Source organism: Anoplopoma fimbria, chromosome 8 (assembly GCF_027596085.1).
Source record: "Anoplopoma fimbria isolate UVic2021 breed Golden Eagle Sablefish chromosome 8, Afim_UVic_2022, whole genome shotgun sequence".
Taxonomy (NCBI): domain Eukaryota; kingdom Metazoa; phylum Chordata; class Actinopteri; order Perciformes; family Anoplopomatidae; genus Anoplopoma; species Anoplopoma fimbria.
The window spans coordinates 23,700,083-23,719,528 of NC_072456.1; the positions used below are offsets into that span (position 1 = coordinate 23,700,083).

Below are 19,446 nucleotides of genomic sequence, written 5' to 3' on the forward strand. Positions count from 1 at the left end.
ATTACTGTGTGTGTGTGTGTGTGTGTGTGTGTGTGTGTGTGTGTGTGTGTGTGTGTGTGTGTGTGTGTGTGTGTGTGTGTGTGCGTTTGAAGGGGGTGGGGGCATGCATGTGCGAGTGTGTGGTAAACAAAGATGAGTACCACATCCTCGAGGGGGATAAAGCAAAGAGAGTGACAGCAGGGAGTGGAAACTGAAAGCCTCCTATAAAGGATGTGTTCTCCGAGTGTGTGTGTGTGTGTGTGTGTGTGTGTGTGTGTGTGTGTGTGTGTGTGTGTGTGTGTGTGTGTGTGTGTGTGTGTGTGTGTGTGAGAGAGAGAAATAATGAATGTGACAGTCCACCTCCCGCTGAATCACAAAAGTGCATCTCTACTTTCCCCATCACACCCTCTTGACTTCTTTTCCACATCACATCACTCCAATTTGCCCGATACACATACCTCCAGCTTTTCCTTTTTTCATTCCTCATGTATTTTCCCCTCGCCGCCGCTCCCGATCCTACACTGTGTAATGCCGGAGTCAATTGTGCTTGTTCATCTTTTTCCGTAGCTTTTTCTCTCTGTCAGTGTGAGAGAAAAGAACATTGCTGTTGCTATCAAGTAAAACAAATTCAAACAGGGAATCCATTTTCTCCTCCGCACCCACTCCTATTATGGAGTTTGTGGAGCACAAACTGTAAAAAAAACCACTTTTTGGCAACGTTGTTGCGTAAATCACAAAGTTGGCATTTTAACCTTCAGTCACTGAAGTATTTTGAGTGCTTTTGTTAATAAAATGTTAGTTTTTTTTTCCTGCAACACTATTAGAAAAACTTGATTCTGCTCTTTGAAAAATAATCATTCTTTGAAAAGTAAAGTTCAACATTCATCATCGGAGTGAAACAAGGAGACCTTGATTCTTTCTGGAACCAACAAATCCTCCAGAAAGCAGCACGTGTTTTGGGTTCTTCGGGTCATGGTCTTAGTAAGAGTGAAATCTCTCTGCTGCTGCCAGAGCATTGTTTTTTTTTTTACCTGCTTGTAAAACTAACTGCTATTCAAAATCATTCATTCCCTCTGCAATCTGACTTTTAAATGCATCAATAAATTTCTTTTAGAATCTTTATTTATAAACTTTATTTCACAGTTTAGTATTTGTTCTCCGTCTACAAACTGCACTTGACTAATTGCCCATTCGGTGGGATTAATAAAGTTGTTTGAATTAGAATTTTAGGAATTAAGATAAAATAAAATAATCCTTTATTAGTCCCGCAGCGGGGAAATTTACAATTACACTTATTTGTTTTCTTGCAGAGAGTTTGATGACAGAATTGATATAACTCTCATGTTTGTAGGATAAATATTTGCTTTAGGGATGATGTATTTTTTAGGTAAACCCAAAAGTTAGCATTGCTCTGGTTTCCAAAACCAATGAGATTTTTCCATTGGATTATTGCAGATAATAGTGTCTTTGGCACAGAAACTTTTATGGTACTTACACGTTTGGTCAGCAAGATTATCTTCTCAAATGAACACCACTTTAATTATTTTTAAAGCTTAAATACAATCGGCAGAAGTAAAAAAGCTAATATTGGACTATAAACAAACTACAACTGCCTTTTTTAGGACTAGTCATAGGACCAAAATTGAATGACGTATATTATATCATAGAGCAAAACATCAAAGTCTATTAAGTTGAGTTTACCACAGACCTTATTTTAGGCATCTAACATAAAACTCGTAAAAAAAACAAGTTGACTTCGATGGAAACCAGAAGTGCAAAAAGTGCATTTCTTGGTTTTAGTACTCATTCCTGCAGAACTCTATATGAAGCTACAGCCAGCAGCAAGTTATCTTATCTCAGCATAAGGACAGTAAATAGGGGGAAATAGCCTTGCTCTGTCAAATTGTAACAAGATATAGATATAAAATGGCAAATAGTAAACTTTAGAGGTGCTAGTAGGTGGATTTTGTCACCTTCAGGTAAAGCAAGGGAGTAGGTTTGCATATGGAGGACAAAATCATGTCCCTACCAATATTGGAGCAAACTCATACATACATAGAATATGTTTGGAAAGTGGCGAAAGTTTTGAATGTGGGCCGAAATCGTGCAAAAACACATGTGAGCTATTAAGGTCAAGGGGTTAATACATTTATCTAAATGAATTAATGTATCGTTGATGTGAATCGACGACACTTGCACATTTCTAGAGAAACACTTCCCCAAACAAAAGAGGAGGGAAGGGTAGATTTTGTTCTGGCACCTGAACTTTGTGTTTTCTTTTACATGAATAAAATTATTTCTACCATAAATAGATGCATAAACATTCAATGTTGAAACCAAACCTATGCCCTCCATTCTTTCTGATATTCTCATATATATATAATGGACAGATATGAAAGTGATATCAATCTTCTCATTTAACTTTCCACCTGAAGCTGAATACGGTTGTTTCACAAATTGTTCCTTCAAGATGATTGTTTTTGCGACCCACTCTGTTTTACTTGTTTATTCTTCACCCCCCCCCCCCCCCCTCTCGTCTCATCATATCCCCCCGGCCTCTGAAAGCCCCATGCATTTAGTTTCGGTCGCCTCTCTCCACGGCCTGAACTCCTCTGGAGTGCGAAACGAGAGGCCATTTCAGAGCACAATGATGCTGCCATGCAGAGCAACACAGATCAGTTGGTGAGGGAGTTAGACGAGTGGCGCTTGTCTAAGACGATGTCACTGGCAGAAGAGGGGAGAAGTGGGTATTTTCATGTGTGTTCATGCGTCTCCAGGGAGGAGAAAATGTGATGGGAGGGCTGATGTTAAGCTATCAGGGTAGAGGCACTCAGCCTCTTAGCTTGAGCAACTGCAACAGCATAATGACTGCAGGAATGAGCAATGACAGCAATCCACGCGGCTGCTATTTGTGTGTGCTCAAAGTCACATTAACCATCCAGTAAGGAATGAAAAATGGTGACTTCAAAGGCGTGTTTGTGTGTGTGTGTGTGTGTGTGTGTGTGTGTGTGTGTGTGTGTGTGTGTGTGTGAGTGTGTTTGTTTGAGAGTGTGTGTAAGGGGTGCACACAGTGCTCCATGAATAGAAAATGACAGATGAGATGTTTTCACTTTCGAGAGCATTCAAGTGCACACACACACACACACACTCTCACACATAAACACACACCTCATACAGTACATACACTATTGGAAAAATTGCAGCGCTGCGCATGCACTTCTGCCTCTCAAGATGAAAAACTCTCATGGAGCCACTCTACTTGCAACTTACACAAACCAGCAACAGCACACAAATGACAATACTCAGTACACATAACGCAAATAGCAACGCCAGTGTGCTCACAGTGTCATGAATATTAAAGAATACAGGCATTTCGCTGATCCATATATGAATAAAACACCCCAAAATTCTGCATAATAACTCCAATGACCTGGTTCCAAATTCTAGACGGCCTCATGTATGGCTATTTTCCAAATAATTAATATATCAGTGCAAATCTGTCCCACACACCAATTTATCATGTGCGCAAGCAAGTTCCAAGTTCATCTCTGACATCTGAGCGGCGCTAGCGGTCTCTTGGTTCCATGACTTGAAGGCGCACTTTCATTCTTGCTAACACTCCCGGGATCAATATGACTTTACAACAAATCCCTTTATTTTTTGGAGTACTTCAATTGTCTCCTCTCACATTGCTTTGACACATTCCTCAGCACTTCTTTGTGCTTACAGTAGTGTATCCTAGCAGGACTCTGCCTACTGCTATTGGTTACTCTGTTGTGATTTTGCTCATGTATATTTGGCCCACATTTCCCCGCCGTTGCCTAAGTGACTCCCTATGCAACTGCATTGTTTTCGCCCATATGGATTTGCTGACGCTGCAAAAATTGACAATCAAAGATGAGGCAACTGATTAAAAGTTGATCTGAATCATGAAGGGAATTTTTTCTCAGCATGGCCGGAGGGGGAAAAATCTAATCCTGACAGTAAAGCAAAAACACTCAATCTATAGGCTGTAGATAAAAACCGAAATAAGATTGGCAGGAGAAAAAATAAGTGAAGAACTGAAATGCTCATCTGAAAGCTGGCGGGCGGTCGCACTGCGGGGGAGTAGGAAGAGAACGAGAATGGCAGGAAATGGGGAGAGAAATGACAGAGCAGACGGAAGGACGGAGAGGTTGAGCGACTCGCACAGCGGTGTGTTCATGACCGCTGGAAAAACATTGTTTCTGATCTGCCATTTAATTACAGACAGGAGGGGCCGTCCCTGCAGCGCTTTTACATGCATCCAATCAAACAGGCCTGAAGCAGGACAAAGACTCAAAGCGTGCCGTGGAAAAACCGACACTAATGAAAAGAAATCAATACAGCTCGTTTTCTCCACCGATCAACCGTTCCGCCCACCTAGGGAGCGCTTCTTTGTGTTCTTCCATTTTGATCTCTCTCTTTTCTCTTTGTCTTATGTGGCTTCACTCAAAACCACAAATGTTGGTTGCATAAGAGGAGAAGTCAGTGGATCAACAGAGTCATTGTAGATCCTCCTCTGGGGAACATGAATGTGTCTACTAAAATTCAATGGCAGTCTGTCCAACATTTGAAATGATGGATAAAAGTTGTCATCGCTAGTGTGGCTACAAAGTGGCTAGCTGATTGAAGATGCATTCATTGTCACTCGGCTTTGGTGTAAAATAGATTAAACATAGTGACTATTTCACCAGCATTCCCAGTAGTGAGAAGAAAGGGAATAGTGACTAATAAGGGGAGCTGGAAAATAATCGGATTGGGTTTAAGACTGTACAGGTAAACCTCATTCGCACACTGCACACGCTGGATAAACAGAAGCAGATAGAGCTCAGAGATGATAACCTGTATGACTGTTTTGTAGGAGTTGAATTCACCTCTACCTCTGCAATGTAAATGAGCCACCTCTGTCTAGTCAGGCAAGGTGACACAGGATTAGAGTATAATGATAATGCATGATGGTACTCTCCCAGTGTAAAATGAGTTCGGGGGGGACAAACAAAGAAAAATGCAGTGGAATATTGCAAAAACAAAACAACTGATATCTCCTAAACGCACCGCACTCTGAATTTCTTATAATAATGCCCTTTCTCCCTGTCAACAATTGTTTTGATGAAAGTAATATTTGTATCTTTGTGGTGGCGGCGGCGGCGGTGCTTTAAGCTGCAAAGAGGTGGTTGATATTGATCCCATAATGCACATTCAGGTTTGATGTATGGCTTATGAAAGCACTTTTGATATCTCCTCCCCCCCACAATCTAATGCTGCCACTACGCACACAGAAGGACCCACAAATGTATTTTGTGATTTATGTATAAATGACTCTCTACAAGAATATTTCTCCATGCACACAAAGGTAGTTATCATTAAGTATAAATGTGAACAAAATTTATATATGAAAAATAAGATTCACAAATGTATTTCTGGTGCACCCACGAATATTGACTTTTTTAAATAAATGTAAGAGAAATCCATGAACACATGCTTTAAAAGGATTTACAGTTTTCATCAAAAACATATTTAGATGTTGTCATGTTTTTGTGTGAATTTTGTTTACATTTATGTTGTGATATTTTTATTGTGTGCTTTGTAAAATGTTTTTATGGAGAGAGTGAATGAATGAATGATTGAATGCCTCACAGTGTTCTGGTTGCACAGTAATGGTTTGCCAGATCAATGACAGATAATCAGAGAACCACAATGAGCCACTGTTCTTTCTCCTTCACTCCACAACGAGGAGGATCTGATGGAACAAAGGAACCTTGACGGAGAGCATGTTTTCCGCAACAAGAACCAATTAACTAACGTCTTTTCAGTGTAATGAGAAACAGCGTCCTGTGGCTTAATTTACAAGATGGCATTGATTGTGTTTCTCCTCTCCTCTCCTCTCCTCTCGTCAGGCGTAACCAACGCCGACACTGTGGTGAATATGCGGAAGGTGACCCATCAGACCATTAGCGAGGAGCTCTCCAAAACCGTTCTCCTTCCCTGCCTCTTCACCCTCCGCCCCGGTGCCAGTTTATCCCATGAGCCCCCCAGGGTCAAGTGGACCAAGGTCTGGGGCCAGAGAGGCTCCGACGGCCTGCAGAAGGAACAGTCGGTCCTCGTGGCCAAAGACAACGTGGTCAAGGTGCAATAAATAATGAGATGGACCACCACTGTGAGATATTTGGTGTCAAACTTTCTTTAGCTAAAATACAAAATTGTTTCCTTCCCTCGTTTTCACTCTTCCCCTCAGGTGAAGAAGGCCTTCCAGGGTCGTGTGACGCTGCCTGGTTACAATGAGAACCGCTACAACGCCAGTCTCGCTCTGTCAGGGCTACGTTCCAGCGACTCCGGTCTGTACCGCTGTGAGGTCGTGGTGGGCATCAGCGACGAGCAGGACACAGTTCCCCTGGAGGTCACAGGTGAATAAAATGACAGTTCTAGCTGTCAGTAAGGCAGCCATTTTGAACTGACGTCGCACTTTTGGGGGGTAAATGTCATGCTAGAACAAACATAGCTCTATGCTAGTTCCACTAAACAAACATTAGGATGTGCTGCTCAATGTATTAAAACAAGACCTGGAGACATAAATACTTTTTCTTCACATTTTCAGGAAATTATTAGTACTCAGGTAGCTAGCTCACTTAGCTAACTTAGGTAGCTGGCTGCTACAAGCTAGTACACTTGCTAACTTCCGAGGAGTTGTTCTTAAGAATTATTACGTCATTTTTCTAACTAAATTATAAATATAAACAGATAAACTGTCTCCAGGTCATAAAGCTTAACATTTGCAGTGCTAAATATCACTAACACAGTCGGGACCAGTAATCATTAAAGATAATGTTTAATTAAAACCAAACTATGAGTTTTAGTTGCATTTAAGTTTAAATGGTTTAATTAAACAGAAAACGCTTTCAAAATGCCTGTAAATAGAGAAAATGTCTATATATCTATTGCTAACCAAGCCTTTCAACATGTGAGCTGAGGGACTTTGATATTAACGATGACCAAGAAGGGTTCTGAATTAATGAAAGTTTAATCCACTTGCTGTTATTACTTTAATCTGTAATGTGTTGGACAGTAATATAAGCTCTGGACAGTCACACCACTAAAGCGTTATTGGAACAGAGAGAGAGAGAGCGCTACCGCCCTCGCAAACCTCATTATTTCTGTGATTCAGAATCATCTCGTTGCAAATATAATATTACCATCAACTGATGATGAGACATGATATACAAAGTAGTTAACACTGTTTATTTCATTCCAGGCGTTGTGCATGTTTTTACCTACACAAATCATTGTCTGGAATTAACAGTCTTTGGTTGTGTACAGCTCTCCCAGTGCTCTCAAGGTCTGCCACTATGAATAATAATGACCCTGTTTTTCGTGTCAGGCTAATACAGCCATTAAACCCAGGGTTGTTTACTGTCCGTGTAGAGTGTATGATGATGTGGAAAAAGGTAAGGGCACAAGAACACAATAAACATCATTGAATTGGGCCACGCAGGTGCTCTTCATGCACTGAAAGCCTAATAAGGTTGGAACCCAGCAGTGTACGCTATTGTCAAATAACTCTGAGCGCTCTGTACGGCTCTTGGTGGCTTAACTAAATGGGCAAAGCCATTTAATGCATCCTCCATTTCCAGGACACCCGTATTTTGTGGAATTACCAGACTACCTGGAGGTAGCTCACTGTAGTAGAACCATAATTTCTTTGTCAGGGTATTTCAGCCTCAGAGCTTTCATCAGATTCTTTCCAGGTCACTCACTATTTTTTGATAATAAGCTATTATTATAATGACTCTCGGGGAATGATGACAGGCTTTAGCCACTGTACCCTACCCACGAATCCATGCTAAGTGCTAACATCAGCTCTGAAGGCCTAGTAGCCTTATTCTTTTACACAGCACGCTACAGTAGATCAATCGTCCATCACTGAGAGTAACCCAGATAATCTACACACATTTTCTTGCATATAGCTCAGATGCAGGCATGCATACGCGTGTAGGAACTATGTTGTTATATTTTCACTGTTTCAACAAGGCTGCTGTCTAATTTTCTTAAACAGGCCCTATTATGTTATTTTCCGGGTGCATATTTTTATCACAAGTTACAGTTACATGTTTTTCTCATCCTGGCTGTCCTGCAGCACCTCCTCTCACCCTCTCTCTGAAACGCTCCGTTGTAGCGCTTGCTCCTCCTTCCAGAAAGCAAAGTCTGCCCTGATTGGTCAGCTAGCCAGCGCTGTTGTGATTGGTCAACGTTTCACATTCCAAAAAACTCTTCCTCTGAAGCTTCATCTCCGTCTCTCTTTTCTTGTTTGAGGGCCAAACTAGCCGGAAGGAGTTTCACATCACATCCGCAACATTGTGACCTCATAAAGTTACGGAAGTGAAGTAGAGAATTCAATGGAGCCGTTTCAGGAGCTCAGGAGCTTCTGAGGGGGACGGCAACTCCTTTTATGCATGGAGGTCTATACTCTACATATATTTTACATGTACACAAATATATATAACACTAAGGAAGAGGGAAAAAGTGGAAAAGCATAATAGGGCCACTTTAAAAAACTGGATCACCTCATCTTTCTCCATAAATGCAGTATGCATTTAGTAAGCAGGGACCCCTGTCATGAAGCTTTGGAGACCCTGCATCCTCCCCCTCTTGGCCAATCGATTAACGCGCCATGAAAACCACTCCTTCAGAGAGAAACCAATTACGTGGCTGGTGAGGACTAGCGATCTCCAGGGCTTAGTCTTAATTGGCAGTCACGCTACACGGCAGACCACAGCCGTCCTCACACTAATTCTACTGTGTGCTTAAAGTATTAATTAGCAGGTATTGATACTGCTGGGCTATATCAATATCATATTAATCCACACAGCTCTTCTCATAGAGCAATTTGTGTGTGTCTAAGCCTCGACGAGATGTCCTTCCTCTCTTGCCATCACTTTTCATAATTTCTCCCCTGCTGCCTCTGTCTTACTCGCTCCCTGTTTAGTCTCCTTTTTTTTTTCCTTCTCGTGGCACATATTGATTGGTCAATTGGCTTTATCCCACCAATTAGAGGACAGTGCCGTTGATGGCTGTTTGAGCCATCGTCTATGGTTAGATATGGCCGCCCACCATTAACTGGTGTGAGGACATATAGATGGTATGTCAGCATATTGTAAACATTTAAACAACTTCAGCACAAGATAGTTTTAGCACTTTATTAATCTTCTTTTGAACAGAAATGCTGGTTCCAACTGACAATGTTCACACTTGTAATTTGATTTTATGCATATAGGCAGTTGATTCAATTCACTAGGTAACGTTCTTCCTGGCAACGCCTTCCCTCAGATGTCAAAGATTAGACAATTGATGTGTCTCAATTCAGATACACCTGGTAGTACACTTACTTACTTACTGACGAAGTGCGTACATTTCAACAGGTTAGGTTAGGTTAGGTTTTCCCAAATCAAACAATGCTGTTGTGTACTAACTGGAAATGACAATCACAGCATTTGACCACTTCTTCTTCCTCCTCTAAATGCCCTTATACAAGTAGCGAGCTGAAAGGCGGAAATTGAGACACAGCAACTGTTTCCACAAATCGATTTAACATGTCTGCTTTGGAAAAATGGGAAAAAACACGCTAGCTATAGTATCACAATGGTTATAGTGTCATACGCAAAAAGTGAGGAGATTTCAACAAAGTAAAGGTTATACTATATCAGTGTAGTGTAGTAACCCATATTGCCAAGGGACACCGACTGCTCAACCGTGCTACAATGAGGGCAGCATGCAGTCAAAAAGCCCAGAAATGGTGCCGCCTTCCTGTTCTTCCCTCTGGAGACTGTATGGGAGACGTGTGAAGTTGCAGAGGGTAAAAATAGAGGCATGAGGTGTATTCAACCCTCATGTGGACCAAGACTGGGTTCCCCATACTGAGAGGAGACCCATTTGTCTCTCTAGTGTACGTATTTACCAGCAAGCATTGCATCTCTGTTTGGACAAGATTCCACAGCCTCCAAGGAGAGAGGATGGAAACTGAGGAAATTAGGGAGAAAAGAAACAGAGCAAAGAAAAAAAATGAGAGATGATTTCTGCTCCACATTTCAGTGAAAAGAAGAATAAGACCACGATGACAGAATGGACTTCTGGGATTGCAGGGAGCTGCGTCTGGCCCTGCTTGTTTTTTTTTTTTCTGCGGTCCTAGCCCGGAGTGCTAATGCTCAAATTGCCATGCAGGCCTCCATCTCGCAGGAATCTCTGTCACTCTCCCAGACAAAAGCCAGCGAAGATAAAGGACCCGTGTTAGTGGCCAGACGCCCACCGGCTTTCATGTCGCTGGATGCTCCTCAGGGGAGCCGCACTGCATGGTGAATGGCAGGCAGAGGTGGGAGGTGAGGGAGCGTTAGACGGACACTTCTGAAGCAAATCCTGTCCCATTTAAGTGGAATATATATGGCCCCTTTCACAGCAAAGAGACTTGTGTCCCACTTGGTTCCCAGATGATTTATTTTTCTTTTTTTTTTTGCTACTTCCAATTTTTTTTTCTCCTGTTTTTCTTTCCCTGTCTGCCTCTCACCCTCTGCTTCTGTCTCTGTGTTTCAATATGTGACTCTCATAACACATGCGTCTTCTTGAATGTGGTGTTTCTCTATTTCTTCCTTCTTTGTCTTTCCATCATGAGTGCGGCGGTGGTGGTGGTGGTAGCAGCAGGGTGACATTGTGTTTGTACTGTTAAAGCAGTAAAATAAACACCATCACTGTTTGTCATACTGTATCCAAGGGCAACATCTCTTTTTTTTCTTCCTCTAACGATAAGCCCTGTCTGATGCAAATGAGATTTTACGCGTGCAGGTTGCTGAACCTGAATGCTGTTGTTTCCTCCTACACAGATGGAACAATGTCAGAACAAGATTACGTGTCTGTGAGCGTGTGCATGCTCATGTTTTAACGGTACAAGGTTGCAATTAATGTATACTCCTGTGACCCAGAGGTTCTCAGCTCGTATATTCATATGTTTTGTTTCCTCTCTACCTGCTCTCACATCGCTGTATTTCTTAATTCCAGGTGTGGTGTTTCACTACCGTGCCCCTTACGACCGCTACGCCCTCTCCTTCGCCGACGCCAAGAGAGTGTGTGTGGAGAACTCGGCCGTCATCGCGACACCAGGCCAGCTTCAGGCCACCTTCGCCGACGGATATGACAACTGTGACGCCGGCTGGCTGTCTGACCAGACTGTGCGGTGAGGTTTTCCAACTCTTCATATATTCACAGCATCAAGTTCAACAGCTGTAGTTTGTTGCAGTTGGATTAACGCTCATGAGAGGACACTCTTTACCGTAACTATGGTTACAGACACCAAACACAAACTGAGATTCAGAGACAGAACAGTCATTCTGTAGTCCCCTATTATCACATACATTGCAGCTGCATCTTAATATTCATCCTGCTCTAGATAGTGATTAGCAGTCGTGGGCTGAAAGTAGCGAGGTTTGCTGCCAGCTCTTGTTTGTTGGACCAGGCTGCTATTTTAAAATCTCCATCAGACAGTTGCTTCAGCCTGATATATTTTTTTTAATTAATTTCCCACATGATCAAACATTGTATCAAAAATAAATGCACTCTGCTACTAAAAATATGTCTAAAAACAGAGAACGTGCTCTGTAGAAGTATGAAGTATTGCAGCGTGCGAGTCATTTTTGATTCTTTTTTTTGGATTGAACACAAAACTGAGCAACATAATTGGACCTAATTGCTTGTTTGCACACTAGAAAGGCAGTTAACTACAGCTGCCCCCTCGGAGCTGTCTGTCAGGCTGCTTGCGTGTGCTTCAGTCTGCCACCTTCCATAAAGTCCCTCGTAACATAACCAGTCAGAGCTCGTCTCTCAACAGAGTTCTCCACGTCTAACGTTTTAATCTCAAATCGCTGTTCCTCAAGCAGATTGACTGTTGTCTTCCTGACAGTTTTTTTCACAAGCTTCCCACAGCGACACCGCTTCCTTCTCCCTTTTTTTTTTTTTTACTTCCCTTCTGTCCTACGCTCCTGTTGTTTTCACTCGGGAGTTATCTAATTGGTCCAGATCAGAGAGGGCCCTGGCTGCACATCAGCCAGGAGGAAAGCGTCCAATTAATGCTGTGGAAACAATATACATCAGCCATCGCTTCATCGGGCCGCAAAGCAGAAGGAAACAGGCTGAAGCCAGGGACATTACAAGACTCAGTGCTCTTGTCTTACTGAAAGCAGGTCACCGCATAAGAAAAGCAGTGCAGGTTTACGGTTATGTGCGTGCATGTTTGATCCTGTGTGCATTTGTGTATTGTGTCTGTTCCTCGCAGTTCCCAAGTCCCTGTGTGCCCAGCGTAATCTTTTAATCAGCCTCCTCGCCTGTGCCCCGGTGCTGCTGGAATCAATGTTCTCCTGGAATAATTGCTCAGTTGGAGCCTGAATATAGATCGCTGTTTTCTCCGCACGCCAAGCCACTGAAGGAATTCCTGATTATTTTAACCTCCCCTTGACTTCCTACCTACACCTCCCTTTCTCCCTTCTTCTCTACTGGAATTCGTATATTTCCAGAGCATTAAACACATTCCGAAACAATTTCAAGTGAAACGATATGGTAATTTTATTTTGCCGAGAAACTCACGCTTTGGGCAGAATAATTAAAGGAAGCAAGATACTGTATCTATTGAAGTGCTTTCCAATTGTTGTCCTGAGGTTGTTGTGACTTGTAAGGAATGTTACTGTATTACTCGCTTTGGCATTGCAGACAGTTTCGGCTTAGAGTTTGTGTGTTTATTCGTGTTATTCTTTGGGTAATATATTTTGGGTAATCTCTGGGAGGGAGACATACTTAAACTCATTGTATTCAGGACAGGAGATGATAAAAGTGTAGCTCAGTTTCCATCTTGTGTGTGTGTGTGTGTGTGTGTGTGTGTGTGTGTGTGTGTGTGTGTGTGTGTGTGTGTGTGTGTGTGTGTGTGTGTGTGTGTGTGTGTGTGTGTGTGAGCACAGACTTGTCCACGGGGAGCCCAGTTTGTCTGCCGCTGCCTTTTTCATGGCCGGTCTATGTTAATCTCCCTCACCCGTTTCCCTCACTCACACTCTCTGTACTCGTCTCTCCGCAGGTACCCCATCCAGTCGCCTCGGCCCGGTTGCTATGGCGATCGCGAGGACTCACCTGGAGTCCGCAACTACGGCGATAGGTCCCCCGATGAGCTGTTTGATGTCTACTGCTTTGCTAAGCAGCTTCAAGGTAGGAGTCAGGAGCTTCGACCATGCATTTTTGGGTTTAGCCGTGCATGGGTCCACTAAGTCGTGGATGTGAAGCGTGAGAACGCCGTAACCAGGACTTAATACTCTGTTAGCACAGAAAGGAAGAGGGCAGTTGGAGAGGAAGTGAAAGAAAGAGAGATAATATTGAGTCAAGCAGTCATGTTACAACGTCCTGCAGGCAAAAACTAAGTGGGTCAGTAGTGTTATCCTCAAACTTTACTTTTGCTATACCACAGGCCGTTTATCTGTTCTAACGTACTGTAAGCTGCAAACGTTATCTTAACTAGCTAACAAGCTGCTCCTTCATTTACATGTCTCCTACATGGATCGCCAACTGATTTACCTGGAAGATGTATCTTTAGCCTCTTCCTTTTAGCATGATGTCCATTGTTTCTAAAGTAATACCTCTCCCACCACTTTATTATAAATTGCTGTGCTAGATGGGTAAAGTTGACAGGCATAGCAACAGTAACTAAGGGAGTTTGGGCTTAGCAAACAGTAGTAAAGTCAGATCCATTTAAACTCCATTAAAATTAAACAATGTTGAACCTTTATGGGAGATTATGGTTTTAAAACTACTTCTGATTAAGGAGGATGGAAATTAGTTTTTAATCTTATCAATGTCCACATAACAGAAAAAGCTTTTGTTCCTCCATGTAGTCCCACTGTTTATTTTTTAAGAATTATTCCAACAGAAGTTTCTGATTGGCTTTTGCTTCACCTTATATACATACAACCAAACAAGTGTTTCTTCAGAATGTTGCGAACAGCACTTACGAACGGGAAAACCAACCAACAGGGCCGCAAGCAGAAATACCTCAGGCCAATCAAACGCCCACGCACGAAAAGGTCACGTCTCGAAAAAGCATTGCACTAGTATATCCAATGCACCCTTTCTATTATGGCAGTTTATGACCATCTATTATAACAGTCACTTGCTGTCACTGCTGCCACTGTGCCACCTCATAAACCCGACCTCTGCCCCCAGCATGCACCTGTAGACTCTGGTTTTAAGTTCCCAGGCTGTGTTGAGCTTCCTTTTGGGGGTGTCATAGCCGAAACGCTATTCATCATTGTGCACGTATTCTACATTCACATTATAATCAAGTCCGTGACAGTGGACAGACTGCAATACTGTGAGATGTTTGTGATATTTGCATACTCCAGTGAACAATCATAAGCACAGCAGGTTTTTGAACACAATCAGACACACTACGGGGGTAAGTCTTTCTGGGAGCACTTCCTGTGAGCAGGTACGTCCACCACTGTTATTAAGCTTAATAATAGTAGGAGTTACAGTAGCAGAGCTATTATATGCATGAACACCCAGTATGTGACTGAGTTGCTGAGCAGAGAAGATTGCATGCCCACCTGTAGACTTTGTAACCAGCAGTTGACTATTTAATACGGTGAAATTACCAACCTGATTGAATCAATCAGCAGATAATTGCCTTTAATCAAACTCAAATTACTAACTGATACATAGCTGGTGTTTTCACTCTTATTCTGTAAGAAAAAATAGAATAATAACAAGTAATTAATTATCTCTGTTGTTCAATACACAACCATATGCCTTTTATCTGACTCATGGATTTCAGCATCGTTTGGTTTACTGTTTAGTTTAATTTAATTCTATTAGAATGAAAGGAAAACATCTTAGAGAATAAGTAATACGGTAAGCACAACACTTTTGTGCTTAATCTTTTTTCCCTGCGATAATGTCTTTTTTATTCCATCATAAATCAGTATTAATAAGCAACTTTTCTCCAGTAAACAATGAACTCTACACGTAATCCCGGTGGCAACCTCCAGCTTTAAAAAAGTGAAGCCAATGTGGAAGTGCCTTAAACTTGCATTCTTTCTAATGACCATCAGGGGACGACTCCTCCGGTTTAACAAAGCAGTGTGATTATATAGAAGTTTGTGAGAAAAATGCCCTACTTCTCACTTGATTTACTATCTCAATAAACATTGTGAACATGAGTTTATGGTCTCAATTGCTAGTTTAAAGTCTTCTTCAATACAACATGATGTTCATTTAGTGAATTATGGTCACATTAAGAGTATAATAGACCATAAAGCAGAGTATGCTTTAAGGCCAACTACCTTGTGATTGGCAGGTCGCTACTACGGTGTTGTCCAGCCTGTGAGTTGTCCTTTTTTTATTGTCTCGGAACTTCATTCATGAAAATTAATTGTAAACTTTTGGTTGCTTAAAATTGTCTTCATCAGAGTTCGGTTGCTCCACCCTTTCATGTGACTTCTGGTTGCAAAAAAACCAAAATGGCGACAGAAAAAATGACGAACTCGATGCTTCAAAACTACAGCTCACAAACCAAAGGATGACATCACGGCGACTACGTCCACTTCTTAAAAAACAGTCTATCCTAATACCATTCTGCATCTTTCTTCTTTCGTGTCCGCATCTTCACCCTTTACCTTCCCCAATCCCATTGCAATAAATCAGCAACACCATTCTTTACTTTTAACATGAATCTCCTGGATCCTCATCTGTGCTCTACTCCTCATTCCCACTGTCCACTCCTCCAGCTCATATTTTTTTCATAACACACTGAAGTGCCAGTGGATCCTCTAATCATTTCATTTTATTTGTTCTGCTCAGACATAGTGGTCCTCTTGAACTCTCTGTCTGGCTTGCTGAGGCCCTATTTTTGTATCACTACTTTATCCACATCAACACCACCTCTCCTCAGCTTCTTCTTTTCTTCTTCTCCTTCAGTCCCAGTCTGTGTACCTTTTTAAAGAACTGTCTTTATATAGTCCCTCCTTTGAATTACTGGTGTTTTTTTTGCATTCTTATGCTTAGAAAGTAAAAACTTTTCTTTTATCACACTCGTTCAAGACTGCACCTCTTATTGCTTAGGAAAAGTTGACAAAGAAGAAAAGGAAAATGGCTAGAACGTATTGCTTTTAAAGTTTAAAAGAAGACACAGACGGACTCATGTACACAGAATACATAAAACAGACCTTCACTCAAATGTGGCTTCATGGCTTTGTACAACCAAACAAACTTCAAAACGAACTCTCGAAAACCTACAATCACAAGCCAACTCATCAAAGACAAAGGCTAAAATGCCTTCAGTCTCTCAGCCATGCTCTCAACCTTAAACAGGCCCTATTATGCTATTTTCCAGGTGCATAATTTTATCTCAAGTTACAGTTACAACATGTTTACATGCGTTAATGCTCATAATCCTCCTTGTTTTTCTCATCCTGGCTGTCCTGCAGCACCTCTTCTCACCCTCTCTCTGAAACGCTCCGTTGTAGCGTTTGCTCCTCCCTCCAGAAAGCAAAGTCTGCCCTGATTGGTCAGCTAGCCCGCTCTGTTGTGATTGGTCAACGTTTCACATTTAGCTTCAGCTCCAGCTCTCTCTTTTCTTATTTGAGGGCCAAACTAGCCGGAAGGAGTTTTACGTCACTTCTGTTACATTATGACCTCATAAAGTTACAGAAATTAAGGAGAGAATTCAATGGAGCCGTTTCAGGAGCTCAGGAGCTTCTGAGGGGGATGTAACTCCTTTTAGGCGTGGACTTCAGGTTTTACACTCTACGGACCTTTTACATGTACAAAAATATATATAACACACTAAAGAAGAGGGCAAAAGTGGAAAAGCATAATAGGGCCACTTTAACTCCTTGTCTCCTTTTTCTCCCGCAGGTGAAGTCTTCCATTCCTCAGTGCAGGACAGGTTGAGCCTGGCTACGGCCTCCACCCACTGCCATTCCCTGGGAGCCCAGCTGGCCACCGTCGGGCAGCTTTACCTCGCCTGGCAGGCCGGCCTGGACCAGTGTGACCCTGGCTGGCTCGCAGACGGCAGCGCCCGCTACCCCATCAACGTCCCGCGGAAGAACTGCGGCGGAGACGAGCCCGGGGTGCGGACTGTCTACATCAACCCCAACCGCACCGGCTTCCCCGACACCACGGCCCTGTACGACGCCTACTGCTACCGAGGTACCGAGCGCTCTGTGATGATGAACTCGGTGCACCGTTATTGTGGTAATTGCCACGGCAACGACAGAGGAGTCCAAAGGGCTCTCGTTCTTCTTTTTAATTAGCTCCGACATGTTTGTGTCACACATGAAGTAGTTGCGAAGAGATTGTGTGACATTGGTGTCCCCCTTGATGGATTTAAGGGCTTGCATGTTGTGTGAAGTGAAGCTTGAGAGGGAGAGAGAGGGCAACAGAACAAGAGAGAGAGAGAGGATGAGCATAGTCCAACTGGGGTTTGCAGTGACTCTCTGTCTGACCTTGTCTTTTATCATGAGCCAACTGAGACTAGAATAAGTTAGGTTCATCACTTTGGATTGACTTTACACCACGTTCTGTTCACTGATATTGTGTAATTGTGTGTGATTCTTCATCTGGAGCTTGATTATTTTATTTTTTTCTGGCTTCCATTGATTGAAGCACACTACAGACTGATATTTGACAATTGTATTTCCACAGAGAGGGGAAATAAAAAACTCTGACATTTTCATCTCTCACAATGTCAGCTCATGAAATTTCCATTGAAGCGAAACATCTATATAGCCCAATCATTTTAAGTAAACAGGAACAGCGTGGGAGCAGAGCATCGGAGCATTTGTCAAAACAAACAGCTGATAGATGAACCTCCACATTGAACCAACGAAGCTGTGTGCTCATTGACATTAATATTTAAAACAAATTATGTCATTCAGATAGCTAAACGTTGATAAAAAAAAAAAGATGTTTTGTTTAATAGCGTGAATTTGGTTCACGTATCTAATATTGTCGATGCAATCTCATTAATATGGCATGAACACACTGGCTCCATGTTTGTTCATTCGAAAACGATTGGATTTTGTGGTTGAAAATCAGAGCCACATGTTGCAAAACTTTGTCAGTCCAACGCCGAGCAGCATGCCCTGAATGTAATCTCGTTGGAGTAGCAATAACAGGTTCACTGCAGTGGGAGGAGTGAGGGAAAGTCAGGGTCTGTGTCGTGAAGCGGCAGTAAATAAAGCAGGTCAAGCTGAAAACAGTGCTGTTGCTTTTGGTGAAATGTGGCTTTATGTGTATTGCAGCCCACCAGCCGGCGGGGGTCCAGGCCGCAGAGGCACGGGCTTTGTTCCAGGCCCCCGACCCAGCAGCAGAGCCCATCTCCTCAGTCACCGAAGCCCAGCGCAGTGCCCCTTCTCCCAAGACATCCACCTGGACCGGCGTGGTTGACTCGGACAACGCAGGAGTCCACTCCATCGCTGGAACCAACAACTCCTCAGACATCTCTGAAGAGCACGTAGTCATCCACCTAAATCCAGAGGAGGGCTGGGGTGAAAAACAGGAGGAGTCCGATGGCACAAATAGTAGCGACATCATGGGCCTCTCCGACCTTGAGAGTCTGGAGAGCCATGGGGGTTCGGCTCATGAAGAAGAAGATGGCGGCTATTTTGGATCATCCACGACATTATCATCCATAGCCTCTTCCACTCCCCAGTCTCAGACTAGCAACAGTGTGTTGGCTGAGTTTGTTAACACTCTGATGAAGCCCTTCAGGTACTGGAGAGGAGGTGAGGAGGTGGAGGAGACAGAAAAGGGTCCGTCAGTTGCAGGAGAGAACCAGACGCAGGCAGAAACATCCAGCAGGAACCTGAGTTTACCAAAACCAAGCGGGAACAAGGGCAGCGTGGACAACGCCATCATGGAGCACAGGAGTGGTAGTTTCTCCTTCAGGACTCCTACCAGTGGACTACAGAATCCAGAGGAAGGTCTGTCAGAGCAGGAGAAGGAGGTGATGCCACTGATTCCATTAGTGCCTGCAGTCCAAAGCGCGGGTCAAAATGACACCTCCACTCAGCCAGAAGAACGAGCCTCCAGCACATCTGCAGACAATCCCCCATCCAACGGTAACGGTATGAGCTCAACATTGATTTTATCTTTGACTTCACCTTTAAACTAATAACCCAGCATGATATTGAAAAAGAAAATGAGGGTAAATTGAAATGGCTCTATTTCAAATCTATTGATGCATTTACCATAAACGTCGCTGGGAAATATATGATCCGTTCATGTCGTGCTTTTTAAACAGTCTCTTGTCTCTCTGTTGCACTCTCTCTCTTCTTTTCCCTCGAGCATGCCATAAATTATTCCTCCGCAGGGCAATTTGAAGTAGCGCTGTAGATTTCATTAAACAGTAATTGCAAACAAACAAAAGGGGCA

At 42.8% G+C, this 19,446-nt stretch overlaps 1 protein-coding gene across 1 annotated transcript in view; it reads left to right on the top strand.

The window, feature by feature from the left end:
* ncanb (neurocan b) overlaps positions 1 to 19,446 on the top strand; it is a 183,436-nt gene that overhangs the window by 75,126 nt on the left and 88,864 nt on the right. The window contains exons 3-8 of the mRNA XM_054603019.1: positions 5,898 to 6,127; positions 6,236 to 6,404; positions 11,041 to 11,215; positions 13,100 to 13,227; positions 16,927 to 17,220; positions 18,315 to 19,139. Of these exons, the coding sequence (XP_054458994.1) occupies positions 5,898 to 6,127; positions 6,236 to 6,404; positions 11,041 to 11,215; positions 13,100 to 13,227; positions 16,927 to 17,220; positions 18,315 to 19,139 (1,821 nt within the window). The remainder of the gene's footprint in view (positions 1 to 5,897; positions 6,128 to 6,235; positions 6,405 to 11,040; positions 11,216 to 13,099; positions 13,228 to 16,926; positions 17,221 to 18,314; positions 19,140 to 19,446) is intronic.